Source organism: Mesoplodon densirostris, chromosome 3, assembly GCF_025265405.1.
Source record: "Mesoplodon densirostris isolate mMesDen1 chromosome 3, mMesDen1 primary haplotype, whole genome shotgun sequence".
Classification (NCBI taxonomy): Eukaryota; Metazoa; Chordata; class Mammalia; order Artiodactyla; family Ziphiidae; genus Mesoplodon; species Mesoplodon densirostris.
The window spans coordinates 60,485,232-60,503,554 of record NC_082663.1 but is presented as its reverse complement, the minus strand read 5'-3'; the positions used below and the strand labels follow the sequence as shown (position 1 = coordinate 60,503,554).

At 37.6% G+C, this 18,323-nt stretch overlaps 1 protein-coding gene across 4 annotated transcripts in view; it reads left to right on the top strand.

Annotated features, from left to right (window-relative positions):
* Positions 1-18,323, top strand: part of FAM169A (family with sequence similarity 169 member A) — a 70,186-nt gene that overhangs the window by 17,566 nt on the left and 34,297 nt on the right. For all 4 annotated transcript variants that reach the window (XM_060091752.1, XM_060091754.1, XM_060091750.1 and 1 more), the window contains exons 2-5: positions 2,848-2,982; positions 4,259-4,358; positions 4,672-4,757; positions 6,866-7,037. In XM_060091752.1, coding sequence (XP_059947735.1) covers positions 2,851-2,982; positions 4,259-4,358; positions 4,672-4,757; positions 6,866-7,037 — 490 coding nt within the window. In that variant the 5' untranslated portion in view covers positions 2,848-2,850. The remainder of the gene's footprint in view (positions 1-2,847; positions 2,983-4,258; positions 4,359-4,671; positions 4,758-6,865; positions 7,038-18,323) is intronic.

Below are 18,323 nucleotides of genomic sequence, written 5' to 3'. Positions count from 1 at the left end.
TAGGATTGCATTAAATTAACAGATTATCTTAGAGGAAACTGCTACCTTAATGATGCAGAATCTTCCTTTTCAAGAACGTGGTTTGTCTTCCCTGTTGTTCACTTTGCTTCCTTCAGGCATGCTGTTTTATAGTTTTCCTTATATAAGTTTTATATTGTTTATTGTTAAATTTAAGTCTATTTTTATCTTTACCATTGTTAATGGGGTTGTCTTTTCTATTTTTACTTCATTTTTTCCCATTTATTATTTCTCCTTACTGATTATTATATATATGAGGGCTTGATTTCTGTATGTAATTTTATGTCCTACCATTTTACTACATTTTCTTATTGTTTGGAATAATTTTTCCATTGATTCTTTTCGGTTTTTCAATTAAATTTATTATTTGCGAAGTAAGGTTGAGATAGTCTCCCCTCGCCCCAAGCCATGCACATCCCCAATTGTTATACCTCTAATTGCTTTCTCTTGTCTAATTACATTGGCAAGTACCTATTTAATGTTATTTATTAGTTAAGTCCTTATTTTTCTTGACTTTAGTGAAAAAGTCTATAGAGTTTTCCCCATTAAGGTGCTGGCTTTTTTTTTTTTTTAACAGCTGTATACATGAGAGATACAGTTTACATGCTGTAACATTTACCGATAACAGCTGTACAGTTCTGTGGGGTTTTTTTAGTAAATTTATAGGGTTGTGTAGCCATCACTATATGTAGTTGTAAACATTTCTATCATTCTGAAAAGTTCCCTTGTGTCCTTTTACAGTGACTTTTATGTTGGGAGGTATATGAGGATATATTTGTATGTATGTGTGTTTATATCCTATACCTTATAAATATTTATTTTTATAATTTAAGGAATTATTCATTTTTTTAATTGAAGTATAGTGGATTTACAATATTAGTTTCAGGTGTACAACATAGTGATTCAATGTTTTATAGATTATATGCTATTTAAAGTTATAAAATAATGGTTATATTTCCCTGTGCTGAACAATATATCCTTGTAGCTTATTTTATACATAGTAGTTTGTACTTCTTAATCCCCTACCCTTGTCTTGCCCCTCTGTTTCTCTCTCCCCACTGGTAATGAACAGTTTGTTCTCTATATCTGTGAGTTTGTTTTGTTATGTTCATTTATTTGTTTTATTTTTTAGATTGCACATAAAAGTAATAACATACAGTGTTTGTCTGACTTCTTTCACTAAACATAATACCTTCTAGGTCTAGCCATGTTGTTCTTTTTCTTTTATTCTTTTTTTTTTTTTTGCGGTACGCGGGCCTCTCACTGTTGTGGCCTCTCCCGTTGCGGAGCACAGGCTCCGGACATGCAGGCTCAGCAGCCATGGCTCATGGGCCCAGCCGCTCTGTGGCATGTGGGATCTTCCCAGACCGGGGCACAAACCTGTGTCCCCTGCATCGGCAGGCAGACTCTCAACCACTGCACCACCAGGGAAGCCCTCTTTTATTCTTTAAAAGAAAAAATTTCATTCTTTTTTTAATGGCTGAGTAGTATTCCATGGTATATATATTAACACATCTTCTTTATCCATTCATTTGTTGATGGACACTTAGTTTACTTCTGTATCTTAGCTATTGTAAATAGTGCTGCTATGAACAGTGGGATGCATGAATCTTTTTGAATTACTGTTTTTGTTTTCTTTGGATATATACCCAGGAGTGGAATTGCTGGATCATATGTTACTCCTATTTTTACTTTTTAATTAAAAAAAAAATTTTTTTTTTGGCCGTGCCGCAAGGTGTGTGGGATCCTAGTTCCCTGACCAGGGATTGAACCCAGGTCCACGGCAGTGAAAGTGCCAAGTCCTAACCAGTGGACCACTAGGAAATTGCCTATTTTTCGTTTTTTGAGAAACTTCCATACTTTTTTCCACATTGGCTGCACCAATTTACATTCCCACCAACAGTGTTCAAGGGTTCCCTTTTTTCCACACCCTCTCCAACATTTGTTATTTGTGGTTTTTGTTGATGATAACCATTCTGACATGTGAGGTAATATCTTACTGTGGTTTTGACTTGCATTTGTCTGATGATTAACGATGTGGAGCATCTTTTCATGTGCCTGTTGGCCATCTGTATGTCTTCTTTGGAAAAATGACTATTCAGGTCTTCCGCCCATGTTTTAATTGGTTGGTTTTTTTTTGATATTGAGTTGTATGAGCTGTTTATATATTTTGGATATTAACCCCTTATCAGTCATATCATTTGCAAATATTTTCTCCCATTCAGTAGGTTGTCTTTGAATTTTGTTGATGGTTTCCTTTGCAGTGAAAAAACTTTTCAGTTTAATTAGGTCCCATTTGTTTATTTTTGCTTTTGTTTCTTTTGCCCTAGTAGACAGATCCAAGAAAATATCTCTACAGTTTATGTCAAAGAGTATTCTGTCTATGTTTTCTTCTAGGACTTCTATGGTTTGCGGTTTTACATTTAGGTCTTTAATCCATTTGGAGTTTGTTTTTGTAAATGGTGTGAGAAAAATGTTCTAATTTCATTCTTTTACATATAGTTGTTCGGTTTTCCCAGCACTACTTATTGAAGAGACTGTCTTTTGTCCATTGTATATTCTTGTCTCCTTTGTCATAGACTAATTGACCATTGGTGCATGGGCATTAATTCTTATTTCATTGCTTGTTTTTAATACAAGTGAGTGTTTAAGTTTTCTTTCTGACATATATTTAGATTAGCAGGCTTACGTTGTAGTCTGTCTTGGCATAGTGAAAAAGAAGTCTCCTTACAACAAAATGCTGCGCTATTACAATAAAAAGTTTTTTCTCAGTACAGGAAGATAGCCTTTCACGTTCTGAAACATTTTGTCCCATGTTGTTTGTTAAAGAGGATGGCATTCCCTGTGGATATGTTGGATAATTGCAGTCATGAGGAAATGGAAAATTCTGCTGAAGATTACATGTCAGATCTCAGGTGTGGGGACCCTGAAAATCCTGAATGTTTTTCTCTTCTCAATATTACGGTAAGGCATCCTGCAGTGATTTATCAATCTTTTCAGTTGAGTTTATACATGAAATCAATATCCTTTTATTATCTTTTAAAGTGTTAACTAATCACTTTTGAAAATTTTATCAGAAGACTTTTCAGTAAAATGCATAAATATTGATTAGTTAGTACAGCAGCATGATCAAGTTTTAAAAGGACTAACTTTACAGGCAGTTGCTTATTATTTGTATTGTGCCTTTAAAATTATATGTAAGTAGTTTACTAGTTTTGCTGAGATTGATTACCATATTTGAGCTAACCCAATTAAGTCTACTTTAGATTTGGAAATTGTTGTTTTAGAAATTTTTTTAATAAAAAAAATCAGCAAAACACTACATTACACATTTTTGTGTCACAAATCTTCCTTTTCCCAAAATATTAAAATAAAATTTCTAATTAGTAAACTGAGATATATTTTCATAGATCATTAGATGTGAAATTATTAGAATTCTAGTGTGAATTTGATGATAGTCAAATAATTCTCTAACCTCTTTAGGCCTCAGGTTTTTCTTCTGGAAAATGATGTTTATTTAAAGAATTCTTTTTTTTTTTTTTTGCGATACACGGGCCTCTCACTGTTGTGGCCTCTCCCGTTGCGGAGCACAGGCTCCAGATGCGCAGGCCCAGCGGCCATGGCTCACAGGCGCAGCTGCTCCGCGTCACGTGGGATCCTCCCGGACCGGGGCACGAACCCATGTCCCCTGCATCGGCAGGCGGACTCTCAACCACTGAGCCACCAGGGAAGCCCAAGAATTCTTTAAAGTTTCTTCCAAAATCAATATTTTGTAATTTTCTGAATGGCAATATTGTGTGTAAGTAGGGAATTAACGTTGGATTAATGAAAGCAGAAAAAATTTAAAGTATTGCATATATCTCACTGGAAAAATGAATTTACCCTAGTGGTTTTTACTAGAAAATGGAATTCTTTCCTCCTCAAGTGGTCTAAATAACAGATGATAAAGTTTAACAACTTTATGGATCATATCATGCTTTTGTTTTTATTCATATGCATAGCTAGAGCGCAGTAATGTTTATTGAAATAGACTTTCATTTTTCCCCCAAGTTAATAAAATTCCTGCAAAAGCGAAGTCTATCTGATTTGCTCTTTTTTTTTAAGACTAGAAATATCTCCTATGAAATGAAATTATATAATTAGCGTTAACGTACGTTTGAAATTTTGGTAGAAGCATGGTGTTTTTGTCTGATGTTTTCTTACCGACTCTTGACTAATCTTTAATAAATTGTCATTTCAGATTCCTATTAGCCTGTCAAATGTAGGCTTTGTACCTCTCTATGGTGGAGATCAGACCCAGAAAGTTCTTGCTCTTTTTGCACCCGAGGACTCACTCACAGGTCTCTGTTTTGTTTAATATTTGTAAATTGAGGAATTTGTTTTTCAAGCAATTAGAAATCTATTGAAAGATAGCTACATGAAGGAATTTTTAAAAAGAAACTTATTTCAAACTGTAAATTCAAGAAAATAAAATCCTCAGTTGCTTATAATTAAATGTTTAGTGCGTGAAATACAATAAAAATGGTATAAATGGGGCTGCCACATTGTATTGTAAACTATGGGTATATTTAAGGGTATCCTTGAAAACCTTACCAAATAGTAATATCATGTACTTTAAGACTTAAATGTTAACAATCATTTATTTTCTTTTAGCTGTGGCACTTTACCTTGCCGATCAGTGGTGGGCTATTGATGATATTGTGAAAACATCTGTCCCTTCTAGAGAGGGACTTAAGCAGGTAACAAGATCCTGGAATTTTAAAAGTGTTTAGGAGGCCATTTCACAATATGTTTCCCATAAACAGTGATAGTTTTTGAAGTTATTGAGCTTTTCTCCATTTTAGTATACCAGGTTATATTAAACCCTTAGAGTTCCATTGTTAACGGTGAAACTGGCACTTAGATTGGGCTTCCTTGATTTTATGTGAAAGTGTCTGAGAATTGGGGGAGGAGAAATGAGTACCTGTGGTTTAGTTAAGCTGTAGTTACCCATATCAACTTTAGCTTCTGATTTTTCTTTTTGGATGGGAAAAAGCTTATTACCTCTGTGTGGTTGCTTAAGTTCTCTGTCTCTAGGAGAGAATGACCAGTAAACTTGCTTATCAGTAGGGCCATTTTGAGTGGTCTATTCAGTGTTCCAAACAGTGTAGTGGAAGGGAGGTCCTCAGCAGCATGCTGTAAAACTGGGTCCTTTATTCTGTCTTAGTCACCATTTTATCAGTTACTTAGAAGAAGACATAGTTGGCATACTTATCAGTTCTGCATGCCACAGTGCTGAATGGGAGAACTAATCCATAAAGGCAGAATTAAGAAACAAAGAGAAAGATCTAACATGATGAAAATAAATTAGTGAGAAAGGTAAAGTAGTATCTATGGGTTCAAAAATTTAACTGTACTGTATACCATGAAGACCATACTAAAACAGCAACACATATGAAAAAGATTGGGCTTCAGTTAATTAGAAGTAAAATCAAGGAAAGCAAAAAAGCTAATAAAAACCTTAAGTTTATACAGAAAAGCCCCATTATCTTATCAATATCTTTGATGTTTATACCTGTAATATCTGCATGCCCAACATGAAGAGAAAAAAAAATGTTAGGGATCTGAAGCAATTTGAAGGGAGAAGACTGAAATGGCAAGAGTACCCCAAATCGTATTAGATTCGTCTTTTCCTCTGTTTAGCTTTGATAGGAAACTTAAGAGAATATCATGGCTGTCTTCAAATATTTGTAGACTATGTGATCCAGAATATCAAAGTATAGTCTTTGGGAAAGAGATTTCAGCTCAGTATCAGAAAGAACTTCATTCTGGTCAGAGCTGTTCAAGGAAGGCATGGGGTACCCTGTAAGCTGGAGAGCTTTGTCATTTCATGTGATGTTTGGTATTGGAAATTCCTTACCGGGGAGGTTTTTGAGAGTAGTGTGTGTATACCTAATGCTTTTTGTCTCCTCTCGCCTAATTAGAGGACATTCTTGTTTTTCTTTAGGGAGACTTGGGATGGGGTGGGGGGGATAGATTTCATGGATAGACTCTTGTTTTTAGCAGTGACAGATGTCTATGGGGAAAACCCCACTGTTCAATGTCAGGCAATTGGTGAAGGTGCCCCTGGGACCGTGCAGCCCTGCCTGTAGGAGGTGAGGTTCTGTTTCCATTCTGTGATTGCCGCAAGTTTTATTTTCATCAGACTGCCCTGGTGCCCCTGTCATTGCCCATCTGGTCTGGCAGAGGGGTATGTGTGTATGTGTGTAGGGGGAGACAGGTATTCCTATAGTTAGACAACAAAGACATGACTGTTAAATGACCATTTTACCTAGAAAAGATGAGAGAGATTCCTTTCCCAAGAGCATAATTATGGCTTTGCTCATCAAATGAGATAATCATTGTTTTTAAAGTCCTCAGGGCGTAACACTAAGCTTTTTTCACTTTCTTTTCCTTCTTTCTTTTTTTTTTTTTTTTTTAATGTGTAGGCTGGAATGGGGTGAAAAGAAGCATTAGAAATGGTGGGGGGCAGCAATTAGAGTGGGGGAGACCTGGGATCTGGGCAGCTGGAAGCAGAAAGAGAGCACTGACGGCTAACATGGAGATGCTGGGGATTGGTATATTGGAAACCTGTTTTAGAATTTTGCTGAGAGGCATTATTTCATGCATAATTTGTGTCCATAGAAATGGATTGTTATTGGTATGAATGACTGGTCTCATCTTTGTGATAATAAAATGGTTTACAAATCATTCTGAATGTATTCAAAGTGCTTTGAATGTCAGTACAAGGTATGGAAGCAGGGAGCAAGGTAAATTGCATCTCCGAGTTGATGCTAACTGTTGTGCCTGGTGTCTCATCTCTTTGTAGGTGAGAACTCTTGGGGAGAGAGTGGTTCTGTATGTTCTGAATCGAATTATTTATAGAAAGCAGGAAATGGAGAGAAATGAGATCCCATTCCTGTGTCATAGCAGTACTGATTATGCTAAGATTCTGTGGAAGAAAGGAGAGGCCATTGGGTTTTATTCAGTTAAGCCTACAGGTGAGTCTTTAAAAGTTATTTAAAATATATATTACGTAAACCCACTTTTTGGACCCCAACTGTATCAATGTCCCTTTTAAATTAGTATCTAGAGTATGAATTGAGATGATTTTACTCAGTATTTCTTGGGAGTACTTTGATTCTATATAAGTGAGGATTGTTAGGAAAGTCTTTTGAAAAAAAAAGTAAACCTGTGACAGAGTGGAAAATTTCTCCACGTATGTGGACAGAGAGTTGTATGTTGAGCCTCAGATTTGTCTTCTTTCCCTCCCATTTCCTTCCCTTTATTTAAAGGTCCTTGTTTTACTTTGATTCCTGCTGCTATCACTATTACTGGCTCGTTTTAAATCCCCTACCTGTGGACCAAATGCGTAGCCTTTTTCTTCTAGTATAGCTGATTCAGCCTGACATAGTAAAGCAGCTAAAGCAAAGTATTTTAATATATTTAGAGAATCCAAACAGCTTTGAAATAGTCAATCTTGTAAAGTTTGGATTTCTGATCCTAAGACCCAACTATACCCTTTTCCTGAAAGACTAGTGCAGCTTCATCTTGCTTTACCTGTTTTCCCGTTCATTCAGTTCCCTAGAGCTACTGGAGCCAGAAAAATCAAACCTGCTTACTCCATGTACACATATACCCCACACCTTACAACCACTACACCACAAAGGCAGCCTTGTGTACCTTGGCCAAAAGACCTTTCACAGAGAATACTCACATTATTTTCCTGTCTTTTATATTTCACACTTGCCAAATTTAGCTCTTGTGGTCAGATGCAGTCTAAAGATAATACCAAATTTCCTGCTAATTTGAAGGACAGTTGTGACTAATACCTTAATTGTATAATTAGTACACATTTATGATGAGAACATCAGTCATGATGAATATGATGAGTACATATAGTCAGTAAAAGGAAGGTCACTTTTTCTCAATAAAAAAAAACCTGTAGTTTTTTTTAGATCTATAGTTTTAAATGTTTTTGCTGTTTAGTAAATACTTTAACTCTCCCTTAATATGCTGTTTTATTCTTGTATAAATTTGAAGTAGAACCAATAATTTACGCAGCTCCAGAAAGATATCATCATACAGAGGTAGAATAATAATGTTTGTTAAATGGAAGCTTAGTGCTGCATTGCATAAAAGGCATCACTTTATTGTTTTTAAAATGTTTTCATAAGTTTGGGGCTGGAATATGGTTTAATTACTTTATGCTTTACTTTATACAAGTAATTCCTATGGAATTGGAGGCTTTTTGCTGCTCACGCTGGCTGCAGCGGGGTTTCCTACTTGAAACTAGCTCATAGACATTTGAAGTACATAAGAGTTTATGCTTTCTCATTTAGAGCATCTGTAGATGAAAGACATACAGTTAAGAAAGGGCATAGCATTCCCCCCTCAGTATTTCTGATCAATATTTGATTCCAGGCATCGGCTCCTCTTTGTTTTCTGTGTTTTGGGAGCTCCTCCACTCCTCTGGGACCCGGCTTCTATTGTTACTTTTTCTGGCAGTCAACTCAGTTTTATATGCTGGAGCTTCCAAGTACTACTTGTCTACCCTTTTAGCTCCTTCCATACTTCTCTACTAATTGCCTTACTTCCTTAGTATTTATTTCAGTGTTTTCCTGCTTTAAGTTCTGGCTCTCATCTGCCAGAGAACAGTGGAATTAGATGTGCTTATGCCTTTGGATCAGTAACCATCTAATTCAGTCTGGAAGTGTTTTTTCTACAAAGGAAACCCAAACATAAAATAATTTGAAAAAAATTGTCCAAAACAAATACCGAAACACTTTGTGATAGAAGTATTCCTAATGTACATATCAGGAAAAAAACTGTACCAGTAGCAAAAAGATAAAATCTTTATTAAATACATTTGTAGTTGAATAAAAGCCTTATGATATCACTTATTATTTATGATTTTTAAAAATAAAATAGCAAATCAGTATATAGGGATATTAGTTGGAACATAAAAATAGCCTTGAGGGGACTTTGTTTATGAGGTCAAATCCTATTACAGTATAATGAAATTCAAGAAAGTATAAATTTTTTTTTGCCTGAAATAAAGAGATTACTATGAAGGATGTATAGTTTGTTTCTTGGGTTAGGTAGATGTCAGATCACTAAAAATAGTTTTTAACAGTAGGTCGTTGTGTAATATCTGATACATAACTCTAAAGGGAACTTGCAGAATTGAGTAACATCACTATAATAAGATTTTCTGGTCCCTTCTATGGTTATTAAGCATTTTAATCTATAAAAATAAAAAATAGGAACAGGATTAATGCTGAACCTTGTCACATTCTGGTAGTAAGTAATATTTATTCATGGACTCATAAACTGGAAAAAAAAAAAAGGTAAGCTCCATGTATTTCGTTGAGATGTATTTTCAATAAAACTTTATTTTTTGTTGAATAATTAGTTTTCCCAATGTATAATAGTTTTCCAAATGTATAATATACTTGTGTTTTGATCCATCATATACTAATATTAATTATAATGATAACTCAGAATTTCTTTTGAATTGATACTTAGAATCTTATGGTCACAAGAAACTTAAAAAATGTATATTTTTATATACAGATATGTTTTTGCAGAGAAGAATGATTAGATAATCAATATATAATCCAAATATAAAAATATATTACATTAGGGTAATAGTCTATAGTATAAATATAATAGAAATAGAAGGTCAGGGGTGGGGAAGGAACAATGTAAGCTTTTTGAGTGTTAAGAGTGGTTAGTTCAATAGTAGAGGAACAGTTTGTTCAATGGATGATGACAGTTATCAAATCAAATTGATAATAGTTTTTAGGGTCCATTTGATACATTTAAAATAGTAGTGATACAGTTTTTTTTCTTTAATCGATATTGTTTAATTGAAAAGGGAAACATAGTAAATTTACATAGCAAATCCTGGCAGACACCGTGTTAACTAATAGATCATGGTTAACATCACCAGCAATGAGACACATCACCATCAGAGACCCCAATTTATGATGTGGTGAGAAGGACATAATGTCATTTCTGAGGTATTTTTGCCCAAAATGCATAACCTCAATTTTATCATGAGAAAACATTAGACAAAGCCAAATTGAAGGTTATTTTACAAAATAACTGATCAGTAACCTCCAAAAGTATCAAGATCATGAAAGACAGGGAAGGGTGGAGGAATTATCAAAAATCAGAGTTGGGACATTAAACTAAATGCCATATGGAATCTTTGATTGGATTCTGAAACAGAAAAATTAGTAGAAAAACTGGCAGAATTTGAATAAGGCCTGTAGTTTAGCTAATAGTATTTTATCAATGTTGATTTTCTGGTTTTGATAATAGTACTCTGGCTATGTAAGATGTTAACATTAGGGGAATCTGGGTGAAGGGTATGTGGGAACTCTTTGTATATTTTTGCAACTTTTCTGTAAGTCTAAAGTTATTTTTATGATAAATAGTTGTTAAAAAGTTAATGTTATGTTAGAAATTACATTCTTTGTAATTATTGAAACTTAAGATGGAAATTTTAGATGTTACCAAAATGTGTGAATACATGCCATCTATTTCAATATTATTTAATGGTTACATGAGCAAAAAAGTTCCCTTTGAGGAATTTGACTGGGCCAAGAGAAAAAATATTCTAAAAATACCAGTATAAATGGTTCCCCTGGGAAAGGTCCCAGTCATTGTCAGCAATCCCCACCTTGCACACTGATCAACTTTTTAATGTCTCGTTCTTTTTTTTTTTTTTAAATATTCATTTATTTATTTGGCTGAGTCAGGTCTTAGTTGCAGCACATGGGATCTTTGTTGCAGCACGTGGGATCTTTTGTTGCGGTGCACGGGCTTCTCTAGTTGCGGCATGCAGGCTCTCTAGTTGCGGCGTGCAGGCTTAGTAGTTGCACACAGGCTCTCTACTTGTGGTGCGTGGTCTCAGTAGTTGTGGCTTGCGGGCTCAGTTGCGGCTTGTGGGCTCAGTAGTTGTGGTGCACGGGCTCTCTAGTTGTGGTGCACGGGCTCAGCAGTTGTGGTGCATGGGCTCAGTAGTTGCGGCACTTGGGCTGTCTAGTATGGTGCGCAGGCTCAGTAGTTGCAGCACATGGGCTCTCTAGTTGTGGTGCGTGGGCTCAGTAGTTGTGGTGTGCGGACTTAGTTGCCCTGTAGTATGTGGGATCTTAGTTCCCCAACTGGGGATCGAACCCGTATCGCCTGCATTGGAAGGCAGATTCTTAACCACTGGACCATCAGGGAAGTCTCTAATGTCTCATTCTTAACTATGAACAAATAGCTTAGTTAGGAAAAGTCACTGATATGAAAGATGGAGATCAAAACCAAAAAAGAATAAAAGCAATTTGGAAGAGACAGACAATGCAAAAACAAACAAAACAATTCAATATTTGTGGAACGTATGAGTAGTTAGTACATTCATAAATGGGAACAAGATATATTAAAACAATGTCCATAGAGCTCTTGGAAATTAAAAACGCAGTATAAGGGAGATAAAGTTGATGTTGATTAGAAAGGAAAGCAACCATAACAACAACAAACCCTAAATGATGGAAAATAGGAAAGAAAAGATAAAATTAGAGGAACAGTCTGCATAATAGATGTTTCAGAAGGAGAGAACAGAGAAACTGGAGGGGAAGAAATCACCAATGAAGTAGTTCAAGAAAAGTCTCAGAATTATAGAACATGTATTTCCAGGTTAAAAAGGCCCATTGAACATCCATCGCAATGAATGAATTAAAATAGGCCCGTGCTGAGGTAGATTATTGCAAAATTTCGGAACATCTGGGATAGAGAAAAGATTCTGTAAGCCTCTACAGAGTGAGAGGGGGGAATTTATACAAAGGATCAAGAATCATAATGATTAGATTTCTCAAAAGCAGCACTGCACTGAACACTAGAAGTGGAACAATGCCTTTAAGATACTGGGAGAAAGTGATTTCCAATATAATTCTATGCCCAAATTATGAATGAAGTATGAGAGTAACAGAAGGAAATTTCTACACGGTTAATTTTTTTTTTAATTTTTTTAATTTTTTTTTTTTACCTTTCATGCATCATTTTTCAGGAAACTAACAGAATTTATGCTCTACTAAAATAAGGAAGTAAACCAGGAAAGAATGATACCAGATCAGGAAACTAAGGAGAGAAATATCCCCACATCACAGCTGTTTGATAGTTCTGAGGCTGCTCTGTCCAGATTGGCAGCCACTAGCTTTATGTGACTATTTAAATGAAAATTAATTAAAATGAAATAAAATTTAAAATTCAGTTTCACAGTCATACTAGCCACTGTGTAAGTGTTCAGTAGCCTCATGTGGCTAGTGGCTACCACATTGAACAGAGAGATATAGAACATTTCCATCATTGCAGAAAGTTCTTTTGGACAGCACTTTTCTAGAGATTGACTAATCTAGATTGTGGTAAGTCAGAAAGCTCTGCGTCATTGATCCAAGAATATGGAGGGCTTCCCTGGTGGCACAGTGGTTGAGAGTCTGCCTGCCGATGCAGGGGACACGGGTTCGTGCCCTGGTCCAGGAAGATCCTACATACCGCGGAGCGGCTAGGCCCGTGAGCCATGGCCGCTGAGCCTGCGTGTCCGGAACCTGTGCTCCGCAACGGGAGAGGCCACAACAGTGAGAGGCCCGTGTACCGCAAAAAAAAAAAAAAAAAAAAAAAAAAAAGAATATGGAATACCTGATGTGTTTGCACTTATCAAGATAAGTGTTACAGTTGTGGGAGACTTTGGGGGGTAAGTTAGAGGTAAATACTAAATAATGAGTGATCAACCATTATTAAGGCAAATCAAAAAGCAGTGCAGGAAAAAAAAAGCAGTGCAGGAAAAGGAAAACAATCATGATATACTACATGGCTCAGTTATCAAAAGTGTGTGTGTGTGTGTGTGTGTGTGTGTGTGTGTGTGTGTGTGTATAACATAAATGCTGAAAATTGACCTAGCCAAAATTATAAATTACTGTATTGGGGTAATAGGGCAGGGCATGTATAGGCAGTATGGTAATGGTGTATTGGGAGTAGGGTATGTGCATGTATATAAAAGCTAAATTCTCATCTTCCATACTGGGAAGCCAGTTGATTATGCCTAAAATGGAAAAAGCAAGTAGTAAGTTACTTAGAGATAATGGGGGTAAATACCGAAAAAGACCCAAGTGTGTGTTTCTGGGGGATGGAAAGTGTGTTTGTATGTGTGGATCAGGGAAGCAGTCACAGGACGGTTTTTTTCCCAACAAATCTTAGAGGACTGTTGTACGCGAACAATGTACATGTAAAACTTTGATTAAAAGTAAGAAGTGAACATGATCAGAGAAGGAACTATTCCCAGAGTCTAATCAGTGTCTACCACAAAACTAGATGAAGCTTATAAATCCTCACAGGGCCTAAGATGATCAGGACCCCCTGGTAAAAGGGCTGTGCTAACTAGAAAACTGCTAAGGAAAAAAATCTCATACAGGTATGAAAAATAAGACAAAACCACTTGTTAAATCAGTGGAAGTTCTGTTAACTGTTTGTCCTATGTCAAGAAATACAAAAGATATAAATGTGTATAAATCAGATACCACATTTTAGTGTAGACAAGCTGAGAAAAAAAACAAAATGGAGGACACTATCATTAGGTGCTATTTTGGAAATATTATTTGGCCTCAACTGTGAATCACCTTGATCCAGTTTGAAGACTCATGTTTTGGAAAAGCATGAGAACCATATGGGAGAAGCAGAATCTAATCAACAACTACTTTAAAATCAGTTTGTTGATTCACTTCTAAAGGGAATTATGATCAATACCAGGAGACATAGTTTTGGTTTTTGTAATTTCCATTTGAAATAATTTATAGTGGAAGCATTCTTTCCTCTCTTCATTTGCTAGTTAGCTTTCCTTATGACTTTCCAACCTTTTTACTGAGAGCTATAGCTGTGATCTTACCTCCTCTTTTGGGCAGGTCACTCTCTTTCTGTTGACTGAAATTCAGATATCTGGCCCTTCTGTTTTAAGATTATTTAAGGAATAACAAAACTGTGATATAAAATGATAAGTATGGAGATACACCAGAAATACAGCTACACGTGGAACAACTCCTACAGAACACCTACTGAACGCTGGCAGAAGACCCCAGACCTCCCAAAAGGCAAGAAACTCCCCACATACCTGGGTAGGGCAAAGCAGAGAGATTCCCGCACAGAGGAGCGGTGCCGAGCGGCACTCACCAGCCCGAGAGGCTTGTCTGCTCCCCTGCCGCGGCGGGCGGCGCTGGAGATGAGGCTCGGGCTTCGGTCAGAGCGCAGGGAGAGGACTGGGGCTGGCGGCGAGAACTCAGCCTGAAGGGGGCTAATGTGCCACAGCTAGCCGGGAGGGAGTCCGGGAAAACTCTGGAGCTGCCGAAGAGGCAGGAGACTTTTTCTTCCCTCTTGGTTTCCTGGTGCGCGAGGAGAGGGGATTAAGAGCGCCGTGTAAAGGAGCTCCAGAGACGGGGGCGAGTCGCGGCTGAAAGCGCGGAGCCCAGAGACGGGCGTGGGACGCTGGGGCTGCTGCTGCCGCCGCCAAGAAGCCTGTGTGCGAGCGCAGGTCACTGTCCACACCGCCCTTCCGGGAGCCTGTGCAGCCTGCCACTGCCGGGGCCCCGGGATCCAGGGGCGGCTTCCCTGGGAGAACGCACGGCGCGCCTCGGGCTGGTGCAACGTCACGCCGACCTCTGCCGCTGCAGGCTCGCCCCGCACTCCGTGCCTCTCCCTCCCGCCCAGCCTGAGTGAGCCAGAGTCCCCGAAGAGGCTGCTCCTTTAACCCTGTCCTGTCTGAGTGAAGAACAGACGCCCTCAGGCGACCTACACGCAGAGGCGGGGCCAAATCCAAAGCTGAGACCCAGGAGCTGTGAGAACAAAGAAGAGAAAGGGAAACCTCTCCCAGCAGCCTCAGAAGCAGCGGATTAAAGCTCCACAATCAACTTCATGTACCCTGCATCTGTGGAATACATGAATAGACAACAAATCATCCCAAATTGAGGAGCCAGGAGTCAGTGCTGTGCCTCTGAGGTGGGAGAGCGAACTTCAGGACACTGGTCCACAAGAGACCTCCCAGCTCCACATAATATCAAACGGCGAAAATCTTCCAGAGATCTCCATCTCAACACCAGCACCCAGCTTCACTCAACGACCAGCAAGCTACAGTGCTGGACACCCTATGCCAAACAACTAGCAAGACAGGAACACAACGCCACCCATTAGCAGAGAGGCTGCCTCAAATCATAAAAAGTCCGCAAACACCCCAAAACACACCACCAGACGTGGACCTGCCCACCAGAAAGACAAGATCCAGCCTCATCCACCAGAACACAGGCAGTAGTCCCCTCCACCAAGAAGCCTACACAACCCACTAAACCAACCTTAGCCACTGGGGACAGACACCAAAAACAACGGGAACTACGAACCTGCAGCCTTCAAAAAGGAGACCCCAAACACAGTAACATAAGCAAAATGAGAAGACAGAAAAACACACAGCAGGAGAAGGAGCAAGATAAAAACCCACCAGACCTAACAAATGAAGAGGTAATAGGCAGTCTATCTGAAAAAGAATTCAGAATAATGATGGTAAAGATGATCCAAAATCTTGGAAATACAATAGACAAAATGCAAGAAACAGTTAACAAGGACGTAGAAGAACTAAAGACGAATCAAGCATCGATTAAAAACACAATAAATGAAATAAAAAATACTCTAGATGGGATCAATAGCAGAATAACTGAGGCAGAAGAACGGATAAGTGAGGTGGAAGATAAAATAGTGGAAATAACTGCTGCAGAGCAAAATAAAGAAAAAAGAATGAAAAGAACAGAGGACAGTCTCAGAGACCTCTGGGACAACATTAAACGCACCAACATTCGAATTATAGGGGTTCCAGAAGAAGAAGAGAAAAAGAAACGGACTGAGAAAATATTTGAAGAGATAATAGTTGAAAACTTCCCTAATATGGGAAAGGAAATAGTTAATCAAGTCCAGGAGGCACAGAGAGTCCCATACAGAATAAATCCAAGGAGAAATACACCAAGACACATATTAATCAAACTGTCAAAAATTAAACACAAAGAAATCATATTAAAAGCAGCAAGGCAAAAACAACAAATAACACACAAGGGAATCCCCATCAGGATAACAGCTGATCTCTCAGCAGAAACTCTACAAGCCAGAAGGGAGTGGCAGGACATACTTAAAGTGATGAAGGAGAAAAACCTGCAACCAAGATTACTCTACCCAGCAAGGATCTCATTCAGATTTGATGGAGAAATTAAAACCTTTACAGACAAGCAAAAGCTGAGAGAGTTCAGCACCACCAAACCAGCTTTACAACAAATGCTAAAGGAACTTCTCTAGGCAAGAAACACAACAGAAGGAAAAGAACTACAATAACGAACCCAAAACAATTAAGAAAATGGGAATAGGAACATACATATCAATAATTACCTTAAATGTAAATGGACTAAATGCTCCCACCAAAAGACACAGACTGGCTGAATGGATACAAAAACAAGACCCATATATATGCTGTCTACAAGAGACCCACTTCAGACCTAGAGACACATACAGACTGAAAGTAAGGGGATGGAAAAAGATATTCCATACAAATGGAAACCAAAAGAAAGCTGGAGTAGCAATTCTCATATCAGACAAAATAGACTTTAAAATAAAGACTACTAGAAGAGACAAAGAAGGACACTACATAATGATCAAGGGATCAATCCAAGAAGAAGATATAACAATTGTAAATATTTATGCACCCAACATAGGAGCACCCCAATACATAAGGGAAATATTAACAGCCATAAAAGGAGAAATCGACAGTAACACAATCATAGTAGGGGACTTTAACACCCCACTTTCACCAATGGACAGGTCATCCAAAATGAAAATAAATAAGGAAACACAAGCTTTACATGATACATTAAACAAGATGGACTTAATTGATATTTATAGGACATTCCATCCAAAAACAACAGAATACACATTTTTCTCAAGTGCTCATGGAACATTCTCCAGGATAGATCATATCTTGGGTCACAAATCAAGCCTTGGTAAATTTAAGAAAATTGAAATTGTATCAAGTATCTTTTCCGACCACAATGCTATGAGACTAGATATCAATTACAGGAAAAGAGCTGTAAAACATACAAACACATGGAGGCTAAACAATACACTACTTAATAACGAAGTGATCACTGAAGAAATCAAAGAGGAAATTAAAAAATACCTAGAAACAAATGACAATGGAGACACGACGACCCAAAACCTATGGGATGCAGCAAAAGCAGTTCTAAGAGGGAAGTTTATGGCAATACAATCCCACCTTAAGAAACAGGAAACATCTCGAATAAACAACCTAACCTTGCACCTAAAGCAATTAGAGAAAGAAGAGCAAAAACATCCCAAAGTTAGCAGAAGGAAAGAAATCATAAAAATCAGATCAGAAATAAATGAAAAAGAAATGAAGGAAACGATAGCAAAGATCAATAAAACTAAAAGCTGGTTCTTTGAGAAGATAAACAAAATTGATAAACCATTAGCCAGACTCATCAAGAAAAAAAGGGACAAGACTCAAATCAATAGAATTAGAAATGAAAAAGGAGAAGTAACAACTGACACTGCAGAAATACAAAAGATCATGAGAGATTACTATAAGCAACTCTATGCCAATAAAATGGACAACCTGGAAGAAATGGACAAATTCTTAGAAATGCACAAGCTGCCAAGACTGAATCAGGAAGAAATAGAAAATATGAACAGACCAATCACAAGCACTGAAATTGAAACTGTGATTAAAAATCTTCCAACAAACAAAAGCCCAGGACCAGATGGCTTCACAGGCGAATTCTATCAAGCATTTAGAGAAGAGCTAACACCTATCCTTCTCAAACTCTTCCAAAATATAGCAGAGGGAGGAACACTCCCAAACTCATTCTACGAGGCCACCATCACCTTGATACCAAAACCAGACAAGGATGTCACAAAGAAAGAAAACTACAGGCCAATATCACTGATGAACATAGATGCAAAAATCCTCAACAAAATACTAGCAAACAGAATCCAACAGCACATTAAAAGGATCATACACCATGATCAAGTGGGGTTTATTCCAGGAATGCAAGGATTCTTCAATATACGCAAATCAATCAATGTGATACACCATATTAACAAACTGAAGGAGAAAAACCATATGATCATCTCAATAGATGCAGAGAAAACTTTTGACAAAATTCAACACCCATTTATGATAAAAACCCTGCAGAAAGTAG